We start from the raw sequence: 24,904 nt of genomic DNA, 5'->3' as shown, positions 1-24,904 counted from the left end.
GTATAGATTTTATTCAATACTCTTTAGTTTGTTAAAATTTAGTTATTTATTTAACTTCAATATTTTTAAGAATGCAATTAGTACATCTTTTAAAAACTTCAAATGCATTGTACCTAAACTTAGTTACTACATTATACGAACACCGTCTTTGTGTTTTAAAAAGTAGTTGTATGCTACAATTGTTAGTGATATTTTTAAAAATAAACATGATAATGGTAACTTTAACTTTTTCACTAAAATCTCAAAATTCTTAGACTAAATTCACATTAAACAAAATCTTAAATCTTCGACAATGAAATACTTTTTAAGTGTAAAGTTTATAAAAGTTTATAAAAGTTCTAGCTGTAAGTTTTACATAAAGTATAAAAACTTACAATAATACTAACTAACATGGACTTTAATTATAAACACATTGTATATAACGTACAATTAGGTTTATTAAAGTAGTTAATACATTTTACTACATTTACGATACTATTTTAAAAGCTCTAAGATTTCTAAGGTTTTCAAAGTATTTAAAACCTTTAAAATTGATTTATTAATAGCCACTAATATTTAAAAGAGTACAAATAAAAAAAACAAAAAAATAATATAAAGTTTTCTAAGTTTTTTAACACAAAAATCTAAGTAGTATGTAAAACAAAAACAATACAAACCATTTTTTTGGAACTTTGATATGAATCAGCTGCTTGGTTTGAAAGTGAAAAGTTCTGATTCGAATCGTGAGATAGTTTTACAGGTATACGGTTTTCACTTGACATTGATTTTACACAAAATTTCTGTTTTTAAAACTACATAATATATTATTTTTCTTACTCAATGAAAAAGTTAAGTATAAAGTTTGTAGCTTTAAAAGTTGTATATAACATTTTTTTTTAAATTCAAAAGTTTTTGTCGCATAAAAAGTTTTTAAACCTAACCGTTTTAAACATAAAATGTGCTAAGTACATAAATGCTTAGACGTAGTGATTAATTTTGACTATGTATTTATAAGCATCATTTCATCGAGACCATTTTGCACACCGGTGTTTATTATCATTTATGATTTGTATGCAAGAAAATAAAAAAAGTGACATAGTCTAGGGCGCCGTAGGGCACACAGCTTATTTTTTCCACGAATCACATTTGAAAAGGTAACACTGCCATTAGTGGTAGCCAACGCTGAACCAAAATACTCCGTATTCACTTTTGTTTTCAACCACTGAACTTGTTGTTGAGACGATTTAGCTGTGATGAGATAAGCTACTCATTGTTTTAATTACGAGTCTGCGAGTTATGCAAGTTGCATAACTTCCATAACAATATGAGTCAAGTTAAATGTCAAGTTTAAACTTTTATCTAGATAAATCGACTTTTTAAATATCTTATTCAAATACAAAAAATAATGTTTTTAAAAAACTTTTTTCATACTTAAGTTTGAAAAAGGAAATTATGTTTTTCATACATTATACCCTAAACATATAAACTAGATTTTATTAGGTTACAATCAATAACCATAATACCATATATGCGTAATTCACTTCAACAAAATAAAGTAATATATATAGATAAAAGTAAAATATTTAGATAAAAAGTAAAAAAAAACTATGAACAATCTATTCTTATTATCCTTCTGATCTGCTATTTTTATTTATACTTTATACAATTTTTAAAGTTTTAGGCAAGTAAAAAAGTTATTTTTAAAAGTTAAAACAGTTATTTTTGTTTTAATAATCTAAGCAAATTTATTATAAATAAATAAATATATAAATATATAAATGTAGATTGTCGTTGGTAATTTTACTCACCTGTTTGATAAAATAACATCGTTTATAAATTTAAGAAAAAGTTTTTTAAACAAAAAAGTTTAGTTTGTTTTACACCAAAACAAAATAAAAACTATACTTTTAGCACTATCACTAGAAACTGTATCAAGTTTAATTTACTAATTTACATGCTTCTTATTAAAAAAGTAAATACTACTTTATTTGCATTAAATATTGTTTTTCATAAAAACAATCAAATAAAATTTTCACAAAATCTACCGTAATAAAATATGGTATATACTTAATATTACAATACCAGAGTTATTTTACTTTAGATGTTTAACATAAATTCAACTACATTTCTTATAAAAGTTAAACAAAAAATAACAAAATATAAACTAAGCTAACTTTTGACACTTTTTAAAAAGTAAAAATAGTTAAAAAGAAATTTTTTCAACCAACACTTAATTTTTTTTAAATGCTTTGAAAAATAAAAATAAACTGTGTAAACGAAACAAAAAAGATTGTAAGATTAAATTTCTTCTGCGAATATAATAAAGTTTTCCTTGAAGCTCTAAGTGCTTCTAAGAAGTTGAAACCGCTATATGTGTACAAAGTTAAAACAGTTAAATTCAAACCGAAGTTTGCAGTTTAAGAACTTTTTATGCATAAATTTAATACTACCCACATAAAAAAATTCAAATATATTATTTTACATATAGAAAATAAATTTAATAATTGAGTTTTATTAAGTAACTGATTACAATAAACACACTTTTAAACTTGTTTATTAACAACTCGTATATTTGTAAGTCAATTTGTTTTGTTTATCACTTTTTAAGCTTATTTTTTATATGTTATAGAAACTTGTCTAGTTTATATTTAATACTGGTTTTGTACTAATAGATTAATTTTCAAACATTTTATTTTTAATAACGTATAGACAAATTATTAACATTTTAGATTGTTTAAATTTTGTAAACATTTTTTTATTAACTTCATACAAAAGACAATAACTTTTAAACACCAAAGTTTTCAATGATGCTTTTTGTATATTGTTTAGTTTGATTTAAGAAAAACAAAAAACACTGTTATACTATCTATTTAACTGCATGTACTTGCATTTATACCTTTCTTAGTGTTATGCATATCAGTTATGAACTAAATGGTTACGGCCTAAAGTCTTTAATAAACGAAAACTCCTTTTTTTATCCTAAGTGTAAACATTATAAAAAACTATTTCAAAAATCAATTTAAATATTTAATTAGTAAATATATATTTTGTTTGTAAAGCTTTCAGTATTCATAAAGTACGGTACGAATTACTTTACATTTTCTAAAGCCTAATTTTTTATCATAGTTTATAGTTTTCTATTCAAAATTAAATATTTTATAGCTCTATAAAAGTAGTAGTGGAAAACTTTTATTAAAAACTTTTGTTGATTTTTAGGTCTTATAATGTAGAAAAGTTAAAAATGTAAAATCGTAAAACCAAAAAAAAAAAATTTTTAATATAAACTTTTAAAAACATAGCAATCTAGAGATAAACGGAATGTTACAAAAACAGTATTTTAATACTTATTAAGATATAAAATAGTGTACTAATTTCTATGCTATCTAAAAATAGTTTTTTACTGTATTAAAATATATGCTGAAAATAGTAGGGATTTTTTAAATGTTTTTTACTTAATTTATTAGGAATTTCTTGCAAATCTCTTTATGATAACTATTAACCCAATAACAAGCTTTATACATTTTGTAGTGTTAGAAAACTAGATTAGTTTTGCACAATGGAAAATTTTTATAACTGTTTTTTTCAAGAGTGATTTTTGCACTAATTCGCTAATAAATGTTTATAAATAGAACTATAGTTTTAATATACGAGGAAAGCAGCAGTTCAATTTTAAGGTTTCAACACAGTTTTTTATTTAGTTTGATGATATCCTAGAATCCGTGCAAGCATAAAGTGCTTTCGTTACTATTTATCTTGGTTTAGCTTTTAAAGAAACTATTATTTAAGTAATACTTAGTTAAATTCTAAAACTAACAATTCAACATTGATTGATTGCCAAAAAGTCATTAACCGTAATATATCTGAAAATAAAAAAGAAAACCAATGTTTAACAGAAGCTTAAGTTTTTCCTAATAATAATGAAAATAATAAATATATCATCTATCTCTAATCAGTTTTGTTTAATTTTTCTTATTTTTTTAACTGAGTATTTTTTGATAAAACCTAAAACTGTTCAAAACTTAATTTTAAAATTAGTTGCTAACAGAAGTAGTTGATAAGGGTTAGCTGAAATATATCTTACTTGTTTGCTCGATAAAAGTGTTTTTGAATGAATCCTGTCTCGAGTTTTCGTATAACATCTGTAGTACTAAAAAGTTATTTAAAATATTTTGTAGTAAATACTTACTATAAAACTTTTATTTACAGATACTTCAATTGTATTAAATAATTGATTCTTCCTAAAATTTTATAAGTCTTTACATAAAACTAGATAAATAAACAAGATATCTTGCTTGTTTGATAACTATTTTTACTATCTATATCTTTTAATATGTTAGACATCCTTTCAAAAATAGTTCCAAGTTGTTTTAACTATTTTATATTATTATTATATTGTTTATTGTGCAATGTTGGACTCAGGCATCAAAACCTGAGCCACTTAAACAGGACACACAAAAAGAGAAAAAGAAAATAAACTTATATTCAAAACTTTAAGATAAATTATACATATATATATATATATACAAACATAATTTAAATGGAAACACAAAGTTAAACACAATATGATAAACAAATGAACTAAATTGAAAATTCAGTTCAAAAAAATTCAAATTTATATATTACTTAGTACACACAGTAAAGAAGTTTGTCTAAAATCATGGCTTATAAAACAATATTCATAACTACAAAATATATAAGTAAACTAATAGTTTGTAGGGGGGAGGCGTAGGGAAACGAATATTTTTCCTTTTGTTACAGTGGAAAATTAGTTAATTTTACTGGTATTTATCGTATTTAAGTCAAATCTTTTTAGCTTTAAACGAAATTGTTCTACCCTCTCACAAGATACTATATCCTGAGGTAGTCTGTTCCACATAGCTTTTGCTCTTTGAAAAAATGCGCCTTGCCACTGACTGTTTTGAAAATCATGTTTACATTTTATTTTCAAATTATTTCCTCTTAGTTGATATTTATTTTGGGAAAAATTAAAAAACTGGTTAAAAAAACTTTTATATTTGCCATTGATAATTTTGTAAAGAATTAATAAATCAAATTCCCATCTTCTATATTCCAGTGATTTCAATCCAAATTTAATCATTCTATCATTATATGACGTGTAAGATATGTTGCAACGATTACAAATATGACGGGTAAAACTCCTTTGCACAGATTCAATTTTGTTAATATCCTTTTTTAAATGGGGTGACCAAATTTGGAAACTAAACTCAAGTTTAGGGCGAACGTATGTTTTAAATAGTTTTGTCAGAATTGAAGCAGAATTAGTTTTAAAACTTTTCAATATTTGATAACATGTTGTTTTTGCAATCTTATATAAATAGTTGATATGTTCATTCCATTTCAAATCTTTGGAAATATAAATTCCTAAATCTTTAAAAACTTTAATTTCTGGTAACTTGATGTTATTGATTAAGAGGTCAGTTGGAGAAGATTCCTTTTTTTTAATGGTTAGAATTTTACATTTGCTAGGATTTAAGTTTAGTTTTCTTGTTTTTAACCATATGTAAATATTATCTAAAGATAGTTGTAACGAAGTATTTGACTGACTAAAGATTTTGGCATCATCTGCAAATAAGCTTAACTCACTTTTAATATCAATGTTTGAACAAATATCATTAATATAAATTAAAAAGAGAAGGGGACCAACTACACCACCTTGTGGTACTCCACTGTAGATTGTTAAAGAGTCAGAAAGCGTATTATTGATGAGTACTCTTTGTGATCTATTATTTAAAAAGTTATCAAACCAATCAATTAAGCTTTCATGTAGCCCATACTGATTTAAAATTTTTAATAATCTTTTGTGTGATACTGAATCAAAGGCTTTTTGAATATCCGTATAAACTACTTTAGTGAATTCATTTTTGAGATAAGGAACTAACCAAGAATGTAAGCATGTTAACAGTTGAATGGTTGATGAGCGGTTTGGAACAAAACCAAACTGTTTGTTAGTTAATAATTTGTTATCAAAGAGGTGATTGAGAATTTTTACAGATACAATATGTTCATAAATTCTTGAAAAGCCACTTGTTAGAGATATTGGTCTGTAATTTAATGCATCGTGTATATTACCTTTCTTGTGCACAGGAATAATAAAAGATGTTTTCCATTGTTTAGGAACATCAGATAGTTCTAGAGAGCAATTAAATATTAATGAAAGTGGAAATATTATTGATTGGATAACATGCTTTATATAATAGGGTGGAATGTTTTCTGGCGTTCTTATGATTTTATCTTTTAAGTGGTTAATTGAACTTATAATGTCTTCATTGGTTATGAAAAAATTTTGCATCTTACTACAATTCTTTTGGGGTAGCTTAAAAGACTGGTAACTCTCGTCTTTTTTAAAAACTTTTTGAAAATTTATGTTAAAAAGTGTTGCTATTTCAAAATCTGAAGTTACTGTTTTGTTTTTATCATTATCATATAAGAGATGTATGGAATTATTTAACTTAAGTTTAGATTTCACGTAGCTATAAAACTTTTTTAAATTTGGGTTTTTGCAGAATTTGTTTTCGAATATAGTAGTTTAAATTTTATATTTATTCGCTTAATGATGGATTTAAAGTATAATTACAAAATTAAGTTTTACTCTAAAAAACATTCTTTGTTAAACATTTATTTTTAGCAACTTAATTTGTAAAGTCGTTTTTGTAACACCTTCTTTAAATGCTTATTTTAACTAGTGTTTTATACCTTATGTGGCAACTGATAAAACTAAAGACTTATTGAATTATAATTGAGTAGTTTTTTTTAAGTTTTAACTAACTTTCTTTTAAATTCATATTGTAATTTCAGCTTTTCAATATCTAAATTTGTTTTTCAAGAATGTAAAGTAAATAGTTGGTAGTGATATATACAACATAATTTTTTTTGTTAAATTAGATTTTTATCAAAAAACTATCAGTTCTTCCTAGTTTTTGTGCATTGTCTGTTTGAAAAATATTTAGAATAGTAAAATTAACAACAAAAAAATTATCTCTTAAATAATATATCAAAAAAGAACTGAAATGATTTTGATGTTTTTTTTAAGTTTTGGTATCAATAAAGCCTAAAGTGTTCCTTATCACTATGATACTAACTTTATCATATGAAAACTCATAGAAACTTTAACAATTTATTATAATTATTTTTAGAATAATTGACTATACAGCAAAAATAACTAGAAAAAGCATAGAGTAAACTAGAACTTTTCGTTTCTATTGTTGTTTAAAAAAAGTTCGTTTAAAAAACGATTGTTTTTTTCCTAGAAAAAATATTCTGTAAATAAATCTTTAAAATTATCAAAAAAAAATTAGTAAGTTTATGTATGAAGTTTGATTTTATTTAAAATATGTATAAATTTTTTATAACAACTATACTATTCCTAAGAAAAACATCTCAGACTGTTATTTATTACACATTTACTACTAATCGAAGAAAATAATGTTAAAGTTGTATGAAGCTTTTTAAAACTTTATAAAACCTTTTGAAAATTGTAAAATGAAATTACAATACATTATTACATATTCAAAAAAAAACTTACAAACATTGAAAAAACTACCTGTTAACTAAAATTTTAGTTTTAAATGACACCAATAGTATTTAATTTTAAAGTATTTTTCTTAAGTAGAACTATTGTTTTGTTTTGTACATTAGCTAAGTTTAGGTTATTTAAATATTTCGTCAAATAATTTTTATTATTTATATAATCGCTATGACTTATCGCTAGCCTGCAGCTTTTATAAATTTATCTTTTGCTTAATCTCAGGGCGTAAATTGAAATTCATGCACTAAGAATTTATTAAAAATTAAACAGAACTATTTTTTTTTAACAAAAGTCATTATGTATATTTTAAGTTAAGATTAATGAAAGAAAAATTAGAAATATAAAAAGTTTATTTTTTAATACAAAATTTTGACTTTTTAGAGTAATTGTATAGTTATTATTATATAAATAATTAATTAAACATTATTAAGCTTATGTTTGTACTAAAATATGAGCAAAAAAATAAAGTTTATATTTGAAAAATTTAGATTTTAAACCTTAATTTTTAAATAATGCTCCACAATAATCTAAAATTAATATTTTAATAATCGGAATAAAATAACTTGAGAAAAGATGCAAAAATACCTGTTTAAAAATTTTTTTAATTCAAAGGTTTTTCAAATCTAATAAAGTCAATTAGATGATAATATGATATCTTATATAGTTTTATTTGATACACTACTGTAAAATATACTAAAACTTCGTTTTCTTTTACTCTGTTTTTAATAAAGTTACTAAAAAAACGCTTTTTAAAGCATCAACACTAGTATAGATAAGTATTAAATACAATTTATGCAAGATTTTTTTTTAATTTAGTTATTGGAGATATGTAACATTTCTATACTTAAAACGGATGTGTGTTTGAGTTTTTGAACCTAAACAATACATTAGGTCTTAGTTATCCTTTGAAATTTAAAACATACTAAAATCATAAATCTTACCTTTTAATTTTTAGCTATTTGAAAAAAAATCGTTTCAACAAAAATAAATTGCTACTCCTTTAAACTCATTTTACTTTATTAATCCAAAAATAGTTTAAAGCAAATATTATCACAAAAAAAACGAAGCAAAAAGTAAAAAGTATAAACATCTTATACTAAAAACAACTTCTTTGACATTGATTAAGAACTATTTGTAACTGTTTATCTCTAGTGCACTTAAATTTTCTTATAAATTGAGCAGTTTCTACTTGCAGTAAAATTCTTTGTAGTTATGCAAAAACAAAAATGCAGTCGCGTAGATGAAGTATTCTCAGAACTCTGAGCGTTTGTCGATTAACTTGACGTTGCGAATTTAACTGTAAACACAAAAAATAAACAAAACTTTTCTGCTTCAAGTTGCTTAACCTTGAGCCTTTCATGCATTTAATGCAAGTTCAAAATTTTAATTTAATTTTAACTGATAACTTGATATGTATAAAATTTTAATCCAAATCGTTTTATCGATGAACGTTGATTATTGAGCATATTAAGAATAGAAATAAGTTAATTAGTCACCTTTATTAGTAGTACTCAATTTAAAAAGTTAATAACCGCGATATTAGTTTTTTTCTTATCATTACACAGACTCCACTTAAATATCATTTATAGTCGTCAAATTTAACAAATAATCTCTACCTAAGTGAATACAATAAATTAAAAACTCTTTTTTTAGAATTTATTGCCGCTAAAATTTTCTAAAACAACGATAATATGTATAGTATAACTTGTTCTTTGAACTTTATTTTTTACTGTTCAAAAATTGTTTTAAAAATGTAAGAAAAACACATTTTCTGTAATAGAACAAAACTATTTCTGCATCTACATAGCTACTACTAATAATGAGTTAACGATTATAATGTATATTTAATGATTAATAATGAAATTTCTTTTTACATACAGACATAAGTTAAACCTTTGTTTTTTTAAAAAAGATCGAAGTTAAGCATCAAGTTTATGGTAGATGAAAACAGTATATGTCTGGTATTATATAATTATACAGTAAACAACTTATTAAGAGAAGTAAAAATTGACATTACAATATTTTAACTGTTTGTCATGCTTCATCTTCGCAATTGTGATTAATAAAACTTTAAGAATCCAAAATATGAAAATGTGAAAAAGAGCATGAAATATAATATAAGAACTTAATTAACGGTAGCATTTTGGCTGAGTAAGTAATGAGTAAATACAGACTTGTGATAAACAAACAAATATTATATGAATTTAAAAGTTTACATTAATTTATTGACTTCTATTTAACAATTTTTGCACTCGAAAATCAACGATGACAGTTTGAAAAGTTTTGTTTATATTTGATAACATATCATGTGTGTTTGCATCAAAATATTTGCTCAATTTTAAATCAATCAGTCCTATAAAAAATCTTTATATAAATAGTAAGTTGTACAAAACTATTAAGTTAGTTAATTGTTATAACGAAGCATATTGAAACGAAAAATTTTATTTTCAAGTTACTGTTTTATTTATTAAAAAAACCAGGTAATGTAGGTAGAAATAATTTTAATTTGATTCCAAATACTTGATGCTTTAAAGTAATATATATTATTAAATACTAATAAAGCTAAACATTGAGCGGTAAAATATTTTCAATGCACTGAAATTGCCATAAAGTCTGTTAAGTATAATTTCAACGAGTAGGATGTTCTCTTTGTTTTATAAATAGTTCAACCATAGTTACTAGAAAATGATTTAATAAAAAAATTGAGTGAGTAATACATTATCAAATAGTTATATGTTTAAAATATTTAAAAATTAAAAAAAACATACGTTTACATTGAAATATTTTATATATAATTAAAATGTGCTTATTGAACAACTATCAGGATATTAAAAAAATAACATATCTTTTTAATACTGCAAGAACTTTAAAAAATTCAAACATTTTTGAAATCATAAGTTATTTAAAGTTTAATTTTACTTTAAATGGATTGTTGCTTGTTTTTGCAAAGACCTATAAAATAGTCTTACAAAAAACTCTTTTTTTTTCCTAAATAAAGTGCTACTATTAAAATCAAGCATGAATTAAAGAAAAAAAAATCTTATGAAGATATAAGTAAAAATATATTCGTTTTAAAATTGTTATTAAGCCTATCACGCGTCACACACTTAACTATTAAAGTTTTTATAGATAAATAGTTTTTTTTTTATAGGAACAGATTGTTTATTACTTGGACCTTATCATTTTTCTTAATTATTTTTGATATAAATACTATGCTAATATATAAAAAACATAAGCTCAAGAAAGTAATTTTAAATATTTTTTACAGAAATATGAAACTTTTTGTTTTAATTCTATTAGCTTCTGTGGCCTCATTGCAGGTAAGTGATATGTTTTTATTTTTCCAAATTTACATTTAAATTTAAGACCGTTTAAAAGTTTTTCTCTAGATACTGATTTGTTTTATAATAATAATATTATAAGTAGCATATAAAATTTTAAGAAACTTCAGTTTAAAACTGTGGTTTTGTCACAAACATTATACACTTTCACCCTTTTCTTAACCAGTTAATATGTAAGAAAAAAGTTTTGTATGACAATAAGATTCCTTTTTCGACATTATTAGATTAAAAAATATGAATAAAAGATAGAGAAGTAATATGGATGAACTTTATTTTTACTAAGTTCAGCTATCATATAAAATCTTTGTAAAATATTTACTTTAGACACCTTAATAAAAGTTAACATATGGTCAAAACTTGTTTAGTTAAAATCTACAAGTAGGCGTAAAAATTAGAATAAACAGTATTTATGTTAGGCTTAGCAAAATTTTTAATACTTACTTTAATTTATGAACTTTTAAATTTAAAACACTAAATCAAAAATTTGATAATAACATCTTAGGCAGACAGAACAATTAAGCAAAAAATGTCTACTCGTCACGGAGAATTTTTCGATTCAAGTAGGTTGTAATAAATACTATTGTATTTTATCTTTTATAAAGCAACTAACACAAACTTGTTTTGAACTTTATGAAGATCTATACACTGGTAAATTAAACTTTAAGCTCAGTTTTTTAAAAATATACTAAAACTAAACATAAAAAGTATAAAGTTGATAAAGTTTTAAGCTTATTTAGGGGATAAAGTAAGGGTTTAGATTGTTAAAGGACATACAGGCTAATATTTTTAAATATATTTCATCATTTCGTTTAATATAGAACTCACACTGAAATAGGTTTTATATTATAGCACTTGTTATGGACTTGTTTTTAAAAGCACATACTTGATTAAAACATTTTTAGATTTTATTCAATGTAAAACAATCTTAAGATATTATTTTAGTAACAATTACTTTTGTTTAAGTTTAAATTTGCTGATTAAATAGATAAATTTAGCGTGTTTTAATTTTTTATATGTTTAAAGCGTTTAGCTTTGTATAATAAGTAAGCTGTACAATGATACTTAAATATATAAGTTAGTTTTTAATAATTACCAGAGTGTAGTATAGCTTTTTTTTTGCTATACTGGTAAAATAAAGACTACAAGTTTACTAAAACTGTTTTAACAAGAACAAAAACAAAAATTATAAATATTTAATTGGTTAGAAAGTATTTTCAATAGATACATTTTGAAACATTATCAATAGCGTTTTCTACAACAATAGAACTTTGATTTTAGCTACAAAGACGTTTAGCATTTTTTTCAAAAAAAAATTACTAACTAGTAACTTTTTTGATATGCTACAACTTAAAGCTTAATTAATACTATTATCAACTTAAAATACCGAAAGTATTAAATGGTAGAAAAAAATGAAGTGAAAAATTTTAGTTTTTTTTCGCTAAAAAAACTATCAATACCTAAAAATTAATCTTAAAGAAAATACTTGAAAGTTATTGTTTTTTTGAAGCTTTCACATTTTAATTTAAAGTAATCTTAATGAAGTTTAAACTTAATCAAATTTAATTCTATAAATTTGTAAAAAAAAGTATATTTTTTATTAAATGTTAACAACGTTGTATCACATCTTTATGAAAACAGGTTTTGTTTTTTTCACTAATCAATAACTATATTTTTAAAATTCAGCTGTATTGTCCAAAAGAGCAAATATTGGAAAAGAATTTTTTGATGAAGATATTTTCGAGATTAATGAAAGTAAGAAAACAATTTCATTATGTGTTTTCAATTTAAAAATTCTAAAGATTAAAATTAAAATATAGTTTATAAAACATATGTAGTCATGTTAACTTACACAATTGATTTACAACTATTTTAAACTTCAAAAATTAAGTTAGTTTTTAGGTTCGTCTTTATATTCATATAGCTTTAAAACTTTCAAAAATAAAATAAATATATAAATTAACATAGTTGTTTTAGATTTGTGATTAATTAATTGCAATTTTATTTGCATAAGTGTAAAAATATGCTTTAAAATCTTTTTAATACTATAAATTGGAAATCAATTTAGCTTTATTTTCAAATTCTGCAGGAGAGAAACTGAATCTAATTGATGGTGATATCAAAAACGATGCGAAAGAGCGAAACACAATCACAGATGAATCACTGTGGTGGGGTTACACTGTACCCGTGCAGTATGCACCATCTTTACCATTACTGGTATGATACTAAGTTTCAATGTTTATGTAAAATGTATATATTGCATTGAATAGTTTTATTTGTGTATCTGAGAGGTCTCAGAAATAGGAGATTGATGTAAAAAAGTTAAATAAAGAGTTTATTCACGAAAGTTTGTTGTTCTAGTTGGCTTATACAGTAGTAAAAAACAACGTAATAATTGACATAATCCTGTGTTAGGTATTATAACTCAATAAGAGCTATCCTAATTTTGTTATTTGTCTAGCATAGACTTATCATGTCTTAAATCAAGCCTATTTTAGTTACTTATATCGTTATCATGGTCATTATTGTTCTAAACTTTTTGAAGTTAGGAAAATTTAATGATATATACAAGTTTTACATATTTAGTGAAATTAATCTGGTACTAGCAAATACATACAAACTTCATACTTTTATTAATTTCCTAAAGTTAAAGTGGTCATTTTTAGTACATGTAAATTTTTTTCAGTTTAAAATTTTAAGGAACAAAATTGGTGGTTATATCCATTAGATATTTTACTTTCAAAAGTTTTAATAATAAAGGCCTGTGAAGAATAGTTTCTATTTTTAACCATATGAAGCTAGACTAGTATTTAGTTAACTATAAAAAAATTAGATGTTTAATATAAGTTTCATTGATTGTAAATTATCAAAAAATATATCTAACAAACTTAAAATATCAAAAAACTGTGTGTGCTGTTTAAATATTCAAATAAACCTTAAAATAAAGTTGCTTTTGGAACGAAAGTTTAAAATTGAAAACAATATAGATAACGTCCATTTATAAAAAATACAAAACCAAAGCAATGCATAATAAATCTTAAGTTGTTTTTAATTTACGTATTTTTTTCTAAGAAGCCGTTGTAATTATAAGAAGATTAAACTTATATGCTTTCAATATCGTGTGGCTGCGGTTTTTATATCATACTTGTTTTGAGAAAAAATTTGAATTTAAAGAAACCAATTGTACACCAGACCGTTGTTGTATGTTCTTAGTTGTTTGATACCAACACTCTAATCGAGATGTTAGCACACTTAAATCGTGTTATATAACTAAATTAAATATTTATTTAAACTTTACAATTAATGTAAACATTTAGGGTTTAAAACTCGGTCTTTCCAATATTGTTTATTTTCACAACTTTTACTTTATATAAAGGTATTGATTTAAAATAAATTTATAGTGAATTTACTATTAGCACTATAAAAGTAGATATGTGATTTTTTGAGTGTGCACCTTTACAATTAAACTTAAAGGTTAGTTTATAAAAAAATTCAAACTATTGTTATAAGTTACCGATGCAGTTTGATCGTTTTATAAAAAAGGTTAAAAAATTTCAGTTTTAAACTCAATATACCATTAAAAATAAATAATTTTCTGTTTAGTTCTTCAAAACCATAAAATTTATGATCTAAATTTTTGTATGCGTTGTACATCATAAAGATTTTTTTTATTTAAAAAGTTTATAAACTGTAATTTTAAGAAAACTCCAAATGTAGATTGTAACAATGGCTCTAAAAATTTTTAGTAAAGAGTAAGTATTGATTTTAGTAACTGTGAAACAACAACTATACTTAACTACTAAAAAGCTATCATTTAAAAAACAAAATATTGTTAGGCAAGAGCGGGAATTGACGAAGCTCGATTGGAGTATGAGATGAGATCTTGTGTCAGTTTTCCGGACAGAACCACCGAAGACGACTTTATTTATTACCAACCTCTTAGCGGGTATGTTAATACTATAGATGTTTAAAAGAACTTTTCTGAGTAACTTCATTAAGTCTAAACCGAGGGCTAAATAGTTTGCTTTAAAAAGCTTTTTTACCTTTTTCAAGTTTAAGACACTTAGAATAACTTAAACTTTTGTCTTTTTGCTGTAAAAGTAAAACAAAAGCTCTTAAAAGCTTTTTGAAAATATAATCAACATTCATTCATATGCTTGCGAAACTATCAAAACAAACTGTTGCCGTTTTCATATACAGTTGTTTTTCTTCCGTTGGAAAGATGGGGGGCTTGCAGCAGATTTCCATTGGAAGCGGGTGCGAGAAGCGAGGTACGATCCAGCACGAAATGTTGCACGCACTTGGCGTCTATCACCAGCAGTCGAGGACCGATCGAGACGACTACATCATGGTGATGACACAGAATATGGACGAAGGTTAATAGTGAAACTAACTATATTTTTCAGCTCTAAAACTATAAAAAATGCTTTGTATGATTAATGTCTACTTCTACTTGATTTAAGCTACTTTATGTTATATTTTTTTGTTTATAAAGGAAAAAGGTTACAAGAAAAAAAATATTTATGACTATTCGTTTTTGTCAAAAGTTGCCGATCATAAAACGGCAAGGAATTTTGGTCACAAAATAAAAATCATTTGTTAACTAAGAACCAATCTAAATATTTTCTATATTTTAAGACAAAACTTCTTGCGAAAAACTAATAAATTTTATAAAATTCTAGATAAGGTGCACAATTTTAATACATATGATTATAACAAGATAGACGAAAGAAGAGTACCTTACGACTACAATTCTGTGATGCATTACTCTGATAGCGGTTTCAGGTATGTCTTCTATGTAACTAGTCTCAACTTTTGTTTAATCTGAATGATTAATTTTACTGTATCGTTTTCTTTCTAAACATTTTTTTTCTATTTTTAACAACAGCTTGATAAAACTATTTTACTAGTATGATACTAAGGTCTTTCTATACACCAGTTCCTATGACCAAAACATATGGCGTTGATTTTTTTTATCGTGTTCAATAAATAATAATAACAACCATAATTTAAGATATCTTATAGTGCATTTGAAAATGACTGTACTGTTTTTGTATTTATTTTTCGAAAAGCTTACGACGTGTAAAACAATCTGAATAAAAAAAAGTACATTTTTTGTTAGTATTAAAAGAACACAGCAATAAGCAGTATAGTTGTTTTATGTAAGTTTTATTAGCATGACTACTTTATATTTTATAATGATTTTAACATCTTTGCTTAGAATTTCAACTAATAATCGTTCCTTTAGTTCTATTCGACTTTAGTTAGTAACGTAATGACATTAGTTATATAAGTAGAAGAAGTTTTAAATACGGTACCTTTAAGATACTTGATTTAATAACTGTATACTTTGTTAATCAGAAGTTCTGTCATTCAACTTAAAGCAGTCTTTTGAAAGATTTTTGTTACTAAGTTTAACCATACTGGTTTATAGTACAACATCTTCAAATCTAAGTTTACTTTTTGTTAATTTTTACTTATAACTTTCCGTAACCTGATTCCGAACTATAATTTTTAACACTTAAAATAAATAGTAACAATGGAGAAAAGACAATAGTGACCAGAGATCCGAAGTTCCAAGATGTCATAGGACAAAGACGAGATTTTTCAGATGGAGACATTAGTATGCTGAACAAAATGTATCCTTGCAGTATGTATGGTATCCTTGCATAATTAAGTTTTGAGTAAAACTACAAAAGTTATTTTTAAGTTTTATATTAAGAATGTTAGTTTAATCTAACTATTACAGTAATGGATGTGTTGAAACTTGTCGTTGTTTTAAACTAATATTTAAATGGGATAATTTAAAGTAAAACAAATAGTATAACGCATTAAAAAGAAAATGAAGTTAAGACAAACTTGCAATTATATTTGTAAAATACTTTATAGAAAAAAGTATGTACAAAAAACAGCTATAAACAATAAAAATTAAGTTAAATATATTTTATGTTTATATACAAGATAAAGTTTATAACTTAAAATACCCTATGTTGCGTTATAGGATTTTTTTAATATTAATTTTTTGTAGCAATGACCCAACTTCAACTTTTTTTCACAGGCGATCCGATAAGAATTTCATATTCTTGTGGATTCGAGGAGGCTAACGCTTGTGGTTATGTGCAAGATGACAAAGATGACACAGACTTCGTTTTGAAACACACAAAAGACGTTACTAGCTCCCTTGATATGGCTCCCTCCACCGACGGAACTTTTGGTGTCAAGGGTCAAGGCAAGTAGTTTAAAGAATAAATTAAATAATACTATTTAAAAAATGGTTATGTTTCGGTATTTTTTGAGCTGTACACCATAAGTCTCATACAATGCTAGTAGTTATTACTTAAAATATCACGAAAATTGATTACAAAGTTTAAATATTTGTGCATATTTTATTGATACGAATGAAGTTTTATTATGTTAAATTCCGAGATAAGAATTTGTTTTAAAATTTATTTACTAGATTTGAAATAAAAAGCTTATTTGTTTCAAGTTTATGAAGACTTAGTTAAAAATACTGCATAATTTAAACTTGTGTATGAAATAATATTATTTATGTAATAAGGAAAAATGTTAAAAGTATTTACTTTAAATTTTCAAGTTAGACAACTTAAGTTAATGCTTTTAGGTGCTAGTTAAATGTTAAATTAATTTTTAAATATATAACCTTTTTAGATAAACTCGTTTACTCGTTGATCAAAAATTTTTATATATTAAGTTTTCCAGTTTTACACTAAGTTGATTTAAGTTTCTAATATTTTTATAGGTAGTTACATGTTGTTCAATAGCACATTTGCTGCTGCAAAACAGCAAACTAGAATGAGGAGCATGCGCCTTAAAACAAACACTGACACCCAGTGTTTAGAATTTTCATACTTTATGGATTTAAATGAGCGAAGCTCGGCTATACTAAAGTAAATTTACTTTTAATATTTTAAATGCATCAGAAAGTTTTTAAGTATTAAACTTTTGATAACCAAGCCTCAACCTTTACTTTAAGTTTTATGTTTTTTTTAGTATCTACTTGGCCCAAATAGACCACGTGACAGGAGCTGTTATGAGCACAGAGCTTTTGACCAAATTATCTGGTGACATGGGCTCATATTGGAACTTAGAAAGATTCACTTTTAAGTCGAAAGATTCTGTTTACAAGCTAATGTTTGAAGTTGAGTCAGGTAAATGTAAAACTGGTTTACTACATTTAAGTTTTTTCAGTAGCTTTGATATATTAAAAAATATCAATTTGAAATAACACTAGCTATTTAGAAAAAATTACTCAATTTTTTGAAATTTTAAAGAACATATTTAGACTTATGGGAGGTTTAGATTCGTTTATAATATATAAAGTCTTTTAAAAGCTATACTTTATAATTTTAGTGTTAAGTAAATTTATAATAGGTAGTAGTTTTTACTAGCTTTGTGTACTTAACTTTATATGTAATTAAAGTTTATTTATTATGACTACTACTACTACTATATAAATTCAAATTTGCTAAGTATCCATTGACAAAAATAGCGAGAAATGTATTTGCCTTATTGCATTAAGTATCTCTTTCGTTTATACTGTCTATAAAATAAGTTGACTTCAAATGTTTGCATCGTTAATAAAAAGTTATCATGATAAATTGAAATTCAAAAGTATCTACATAAGAAATATTTCTAAGTTTATACTCTACATCAAATTTAAGCTTATAATTTTTGGTATTCTTTTACAAGAGTTTTTGATAACGGATTTCAAAAAATTCTTTTTTTTTTCATATACTTCAACTTAAAAGTATTAAAGGTGGATATACAGACGATGTTATTGCAGTTGACAACATACAAATTCAGGACAAGCCTTGCGAAACTAATTACTTCAAAATACAAGATTTTAGCAATTTACTTTCCAAAACTGCTGTTGGAGAAAAAGTGTATGGACCGATTCTGTACGACGATGAAGGATATGCATTTAGAGTTTTCGTAAGTTTTTCAGCAATAATCTTTCTACGGGTTTTGATTACAGAAGTTTATATTACTATTTAATATTTTAAGTTTATTAAAATATTCATCGTAAAATATTATCTTTCTTAAAGTATTTATGATAAACATAATTAAATAGTTTTCAAAAAAAAAAATTGTTTTTAAAAAATTCTACAAAAGTCAACTGTATAATTAGACATTTATAGCACTTTATTTTTTAGTTTTATCCAAATGGAAAAGACGAGGATTATAAAGACTATATGGCAATGTACTTTGCACAAGTAACTGGTGAAAACGATGCTTCGTTAACATGGCCGTACAGTGATCGTGTCATAAAGATTTCCCTCATCGATCAAGGACCGGAAAAAGTGAGGAGCATGAGTCAGTTTTCACAGTACATCACCACTGATGAAGATATTTGGGACAAACCTACCTCTGTAAGTACTTATTTTAAGTTATGTATGCACTATACTCCACCGCACGACAATCGCTAAAATCCATGTGACATTTTATGACCTGGTTTCGTCTACAGTAGAACTCCTGAGGCAGACATAGTCACGAAGACGACATACTGTTGTATCAGATGAAAAAGTTTAAGTATTTTCGCACTTAAGCATTCGTTTTTGGGTACAGTCAAAAATAAGACTTGCATTTGAAAACTTGTACTGTAAATATTTTATAACATTTCATTTACCTCACTGTATTCAGGAAATTACTATTAATTGTCTAAAACATTTTATTTTCTTATAATGAGTAAGTTTTAATACTTTAGGTATTTAGAATGTTTATCTAAAAATAACTGATCATTAATTAATTTTAATAAACCGCGTTTACAATATTCACAGTTTCAGTTGTCTGAAATTAAATTGTTGCGTTTGAGTAGTTTTTTTTTTATAAATTAACAATTATACATAATAAATATTATAATATAATAGTTTACTATAAAGTATATACATCTTCAAATAGTAATTACTTTTAATTTTTTCAAGATCTGTTTTAGGTAGTTTAAATAGTTATTTATCTGCCGGAAAAGTAGTTTAACTTATTATATTTCATTGGGTTTACTTATTTTAGTAAGTAATGAGAGTTTTTATTATTTTTATTATTATTATTATTATTATTATTATCATATTGTTTATTGTGCAATATTGGGCTCCGGCATCAAAACCTAAATCACTTTAACAAGACACACAACAAAAAAACTATAAACTAAGTTTTTAAATTTATATTCAGCATTTTAATATAAAAAAAACATTAAAAAATAAATAAAGTTAAAATAAATTGTTTAAACTTATTTGTTTAATATAAATAGCGATAACTTAGTACATACAAAAAAGAAATAGTTAATGCACATTCATAAGAAAGTACAACCAAATCGATAAACTTCCAGAAGCACTGTTTTTAAGACATAACACATTTGTACAAAGTTAATAAGTAAAATAATAGTCTTTTAGGGGGAAGGCGCAAAGAAAAAAAATATTATTAATAGAAAAGTAGAGAATTAGTTATGTAGGCAAAAATTGCGTAAAATAATATGATTTCAAATGTTTAACGTATAATAAATCAAACGATTAATTTAATACAAAATTTAGGAAATTAATTTTCAATATTTTTTAGGAAACAGGCACTGGGTGGGGATGGTCCAAATTCATGCCCCTAAGTGACATACTCAACACCAGAGACTTTGTTAAAAACGATGCTGTGATAATTTCGATCAACGTTAGAAGTATGTCATTGATTTAAAAGTGCTTTTAAAGTTTAATATGATAAAAAAACTAACTAAATTGTGTTTTTCTATTTAATTGCAAAATTTAAAAGTTTAAGTAAGTCATTTTTGTCCATTACGGATAACACAGTGTTGTTTTAAAATAATAATAATTTGTTTACAACAATATTAAAGGTTGTAATGTAGAAAATTTAAAAAGCTTTTTAAATAACAATAAGTTTAGTTTGTTTACCAGGTGTTTTTTATAGTGACATTTTTCTATTTTTGTAACTTTAAAAAATTAGCTTGTTTACAAACTAGAGTTTAAATATCTAACATCAGAAATATAATAAATCAACTTTTCGAAAACAAACTTTAACAAGTAAAGTGAATACTTCAATTGGTCTCACAACAGTATTCCTTTTTTTGAACTATATATTTTTTTTTAATTAAACAAAAAGAGCTAATTTACTAAACATCTCAACAAAACTTCAATTTTATTATAGTTTATTATTTAGTTCTGATGAACTTAATTAACCAACAAAACTTCATACCAGACATGCAAGGCGAGGGAGCTTCAAGCAAAGGTTACTTTATGCCGAAAAAATCACGTGATGCTATCGCCTCGTCGAATCATCACGGCAACAATCACGAAACTAACCAACCAGAAACTGGCAATGACAACACTCAACCAATAATAAACGTTGAAATAAACATGGTTCAGCCGAACGTGACATCGGAAGAAGCAACAGGCGACACTTCCAACACCATGTCGGTATGTGGCGCCATCGGGCTAGCTGTGGCGAGCGTGTTCGTTACCATGGTTATCATGGTGGTCGTCATTATCTCGATCAACGACTCCCACAAGAAGGCCATCAAAGAAGTTGTGGAGCTTGCCCGAATGAAAAGTTCATCGTGAGTTAATACTTGTAAAACAGCTAAATTAAGTTTTTATAGTCTTATTCTGTTGGAAATAAAGCAATTTTGTCGAAAATACCTTTATATACTACTTATCAAAGAAAATGTATAATTTACTAAGTTTATAACATTCATGTAATCGCTAGTTTGCTATTACATTTTCTAAACTAATAAAAGTTGTTTATAACAGTTACTTTTTAGGGTATCAAAAGAAGGAAACAATAACTTGAGCTATGTGCAACAAAAAGTTTGAACAACAACATTATGAATGTTTTCATGCATTTTATTTTTAAATTGTTACCTTTTTTTTCGCTCAATTATGTGTATTGTTTAAAAAATCCTTTCGAGTAATTAACATCTTAGCAAGTTAAACGCTTGAAATTATTTAAAAATAGCTTTAACAAAACGAAGCGAAATTGTTGTTCTGCTTTTTTTCTGAAATAAAAAAACAGCTAAACACACCTAAGTAAGAGTAGTGTAGAATGATACATTAACAAACTTTGGTTCGAAAGTTTAAATAAAAAGCGTAAATATATTTGATAAAAAAGTTCAGGGTTCGTTCATTTCTAGTCTGCGTTTAATGAGCATTTAGATTATTTACCATTTGATCAATTCCCATCCGATAAATTTTTATTCGAATTACTTCTCATCTGATCAAGTTCTTACAATTAAAATCTAACCTAACCGATCAATTCGCACCCAAATAAATTATTATCTGTTTAATACTAAACCAGTTTATTTCAATAAAGCCACTTCTTTTCTCATTACAAATTAAAAATCAATTCGGATATAAGTAACTACTAAATTAATTCAACGTAAACTTATATATTTTCCTACTCTCGGGTAAAAAAAGGTTTTAACAAGGTATCGATTTTTTATATTATCGTACAATACATTTTAGTATAATACTTATCTATGTCTACTAGATTAGACAAATAAAAGTACAATTAATTTGTTTAATACGCTTATAAGATAAAATTCAAATAAGAATTTGTTCTAATTAGTTTATATCTTGGTTTCCAAAGTTAATTTTCATAATCTAAAGTTCGGCCTTATTTCAAAAATAATCGCCCTTTACTAGTTAATTACCTATTTACACTTTCACCTTATATCAAATTATAACCTTTTGATAGCTAAAATTGTACAAAGGACAAATATCGCCCACTTTGTGAATTCCTAGTTTAGATTATATTTAGAAAAATAACCTAAAGTTTTACAGCGTTTATAAAAGTGGTGAAACTAAGTAATTTTTTATTCTTAACTTAATATTTAGATAATAATGATGCTAATTTTCTACTTAAAATAAAATGTTTTTTGTTTCTATTTTAATATTTTTTAAAGGTTTTAAGATTTAATAAAAAAATATTGGATAGAAATGAAATAGGATTAGAACTGATTTGATATGTATTGAATGTTTAGGAAACAATTTTGATGGAAAATTATCAGATGTAAACTGATTTAGAAAGCAATTGATCAATTTCGAATGTTCAACTTGTAATTTATGTGGAGGCAGTTTATGGTGTTTTATTAATTTATACTTAAATTAAAGATTATGTCTATTTTACTGGCATTCAGCAAATAAGATAATTATATTGTTTAAAATAAAAGACACAAGATAAACGTTTTTGGCACAGTAGTATTTACGTTTTAATTTTTGTTTATCTTTTATTACCATTTTTGATTTTGATCAATTTTAACTTTATGGTACTTGTTTTTGCCAGTTTATAAATTAACTTTAAAATGGTTTCAACTGTAGGCTAGCGAAACCTTTTTCTGTTGCTGATTTTTTCCTAAAAAATATTTGATTTTACGATGAAGTAGCTATAAATAACTCGCTTTTTTATTCTATGTTAGTGTTACTAATAAAAAATATACTTTTTCAACTTTAAAAGGAAATTTGGTCAGGTGCTCGTAATAAAATTTTTTTAAAAACTTAAGAGAAACTTTTGGAAATTTTCCCTTTAAAAGATATAGAGTTAAAAACCAATTCCAAATTAAATCGTTTTTAATTAATCTTCAATAGTCAAATTTAGAGTGTTAAGGCTTTTTAACTTAAAGTGCGGTCTAATTTCGCCTTTTACTTTTAAGTAATATGTTGTTACAAACTTATCAGACTTGTGGTTCTAGTCAGACTAACCAATGTTTTTTTATGTAATTTGTTATTTTTATTTACTACTTCAAACATAGTGTATTTTTAAGCTGCTTTAGCAACTTTCTTACGTAAACCTTTCGCAACTTGTATATGTGTCATTTTAAATACTTTGGTAGGAAAAACTTTAGTTTAAAAGCATAATTATTGTTTATTGAACGACAAAAAATACGCTCAATGGTTTGGTCAAAGGACCTGGTGTACAAAAAACCTTTCGGTTATTAAGTCATAAACCAGAACAGTTTAACGTCATGCCCTGGACATAATACAAGTTTTAAGATGGTAATTACTTAAAAGTTCACAAACGAATCTTTTTCATATCTTTTTCATTATAAAACGTCGTTAATAACTAACATACCAAACACTATCTTAAAAATATTACTAATAAAAAAAAAGTTTTTACTTAACATGTATTACAGTCAAGGAACTAGATTTAACTGTCTAGATTTTCTAATTCAAAAAACTTATTTTTAATTTTCATATCATAAATTCATTATATAACTTTATTAGAATTTAATCAACTATTGTCACTTTAGCTGACATTGTTTCTCCAAATAGGATCTTCAGAGCCTTTTTAAGTAACAATAAAGTAACTCTTAGCACATAAGTATATATAGGATTTAACTGTCTAGATTTTCTAATTCAAAAGACTTATTTTTAATTTTCATACATAAATTCATTATAAGACTTTAATAAAACTTAATCAAAAGTTGTCACTTTGATTGTAAGATCACAACGATTATAAGATCAAGTAATTAGAAAGAAATTAATTAGTCATTGTAATAATGTACATAAGTAAAAATAAGGGAAATTAGTTTATTGTAAAATAAAAACTAATCAAAAACACTCGTCAAAATTAAATAAAGTAAAATTTAAGCTATATATATACTGTTAATGATAAATATAATAATAAATAAAAACTTATGATGGTATAATAAAAAAAAGTTAGAACAATAAATAAAAGTTAGAAATAACTAGATCTAAAATGGGAGCAAATGGAAGTTAAATCTTTTCTATATTAAGTGCTTATTCCCTGTCCGCTTCGGCAATGGCCATACTTTCTAGATTGCAAATATCTGCCTTCTTGGGTTAAAAAAGTTAGTTTTAAATAGCATTTGCCATTTAGTTTCGGAGAATTCGATATTATTTGATATAGTGAGTTTAGCCAGGGCCGTTGTTTGTAATTTTTTAAGGATGATGTACTTGTGTTGTTGCCATCTTGTTTTAATAGAAGTTCCCGTTGAACCGATGTATTCCTTATCTCTGATTGTGTCTTTTTATTACCCTTTAAGAGGCATTCACCATTTAATGGGCAA

The 24,904-nt window shown here is 24.8% G+C and overlaps 1 protein-coding gene across 1 annotated transcript; it reads left to right on the top strand.

Moving 5' to 3' along the window:
• The first annotated feature begins 11,392 nt into the window (after positions 1-11,392).
• Positions 11,393-21,440, top strand: LOC145846742 (meprin A subunit alpha-like). The gene is made up of 15 exons (XM_082953361.1): positions 11,393-11,426; positions 12,550-12,618; positions 12,953-13,080; positions 14,700-14,809; positions 15,064-15,239; positions 15,546-15,648; positions 16,398-16,513; positions 16,922-17,092; positions 17,624-17,771; positions 17,875-18,032; positions 18,641-18,816; positions 19,038-19,253; positions 20,434-20,546; positions 20,635-20,639; positions 21,079-21,440. The coding sequence occupies exons 1-15, from the start codon at positions 11,393-11,395 to the stop codon at positions 21,438-21,440; spliced, it is 2,085 nt and encodes a 694-aa protein (XP_082809487.1).
• The last annotated feature ends 3,464 nt before the right edge of the window (positions 21,441-24,904 follow it).

This window comes from Thalia democratica, unplaced genomic scaffold (genome assembly GCF_965202585.1).
Source record: "Thalia democratica unplaced genomic scaffold, ktThaDemo2.hap1.1 HAP1_SCAFFOLD_597, whole genome shotgun sequence".
In the NCBI taxonomy this organism is placed as follows: Eukaryota; Metazoa; Chordata; class Thaliacea; order Salpida; family Salpidae; genus Thalia; species Thalia democratica.
Note: the sequence above shows the minus strand (reverse complement) of the source record. Positions and strands in the feature narration are given on the sequence as shown.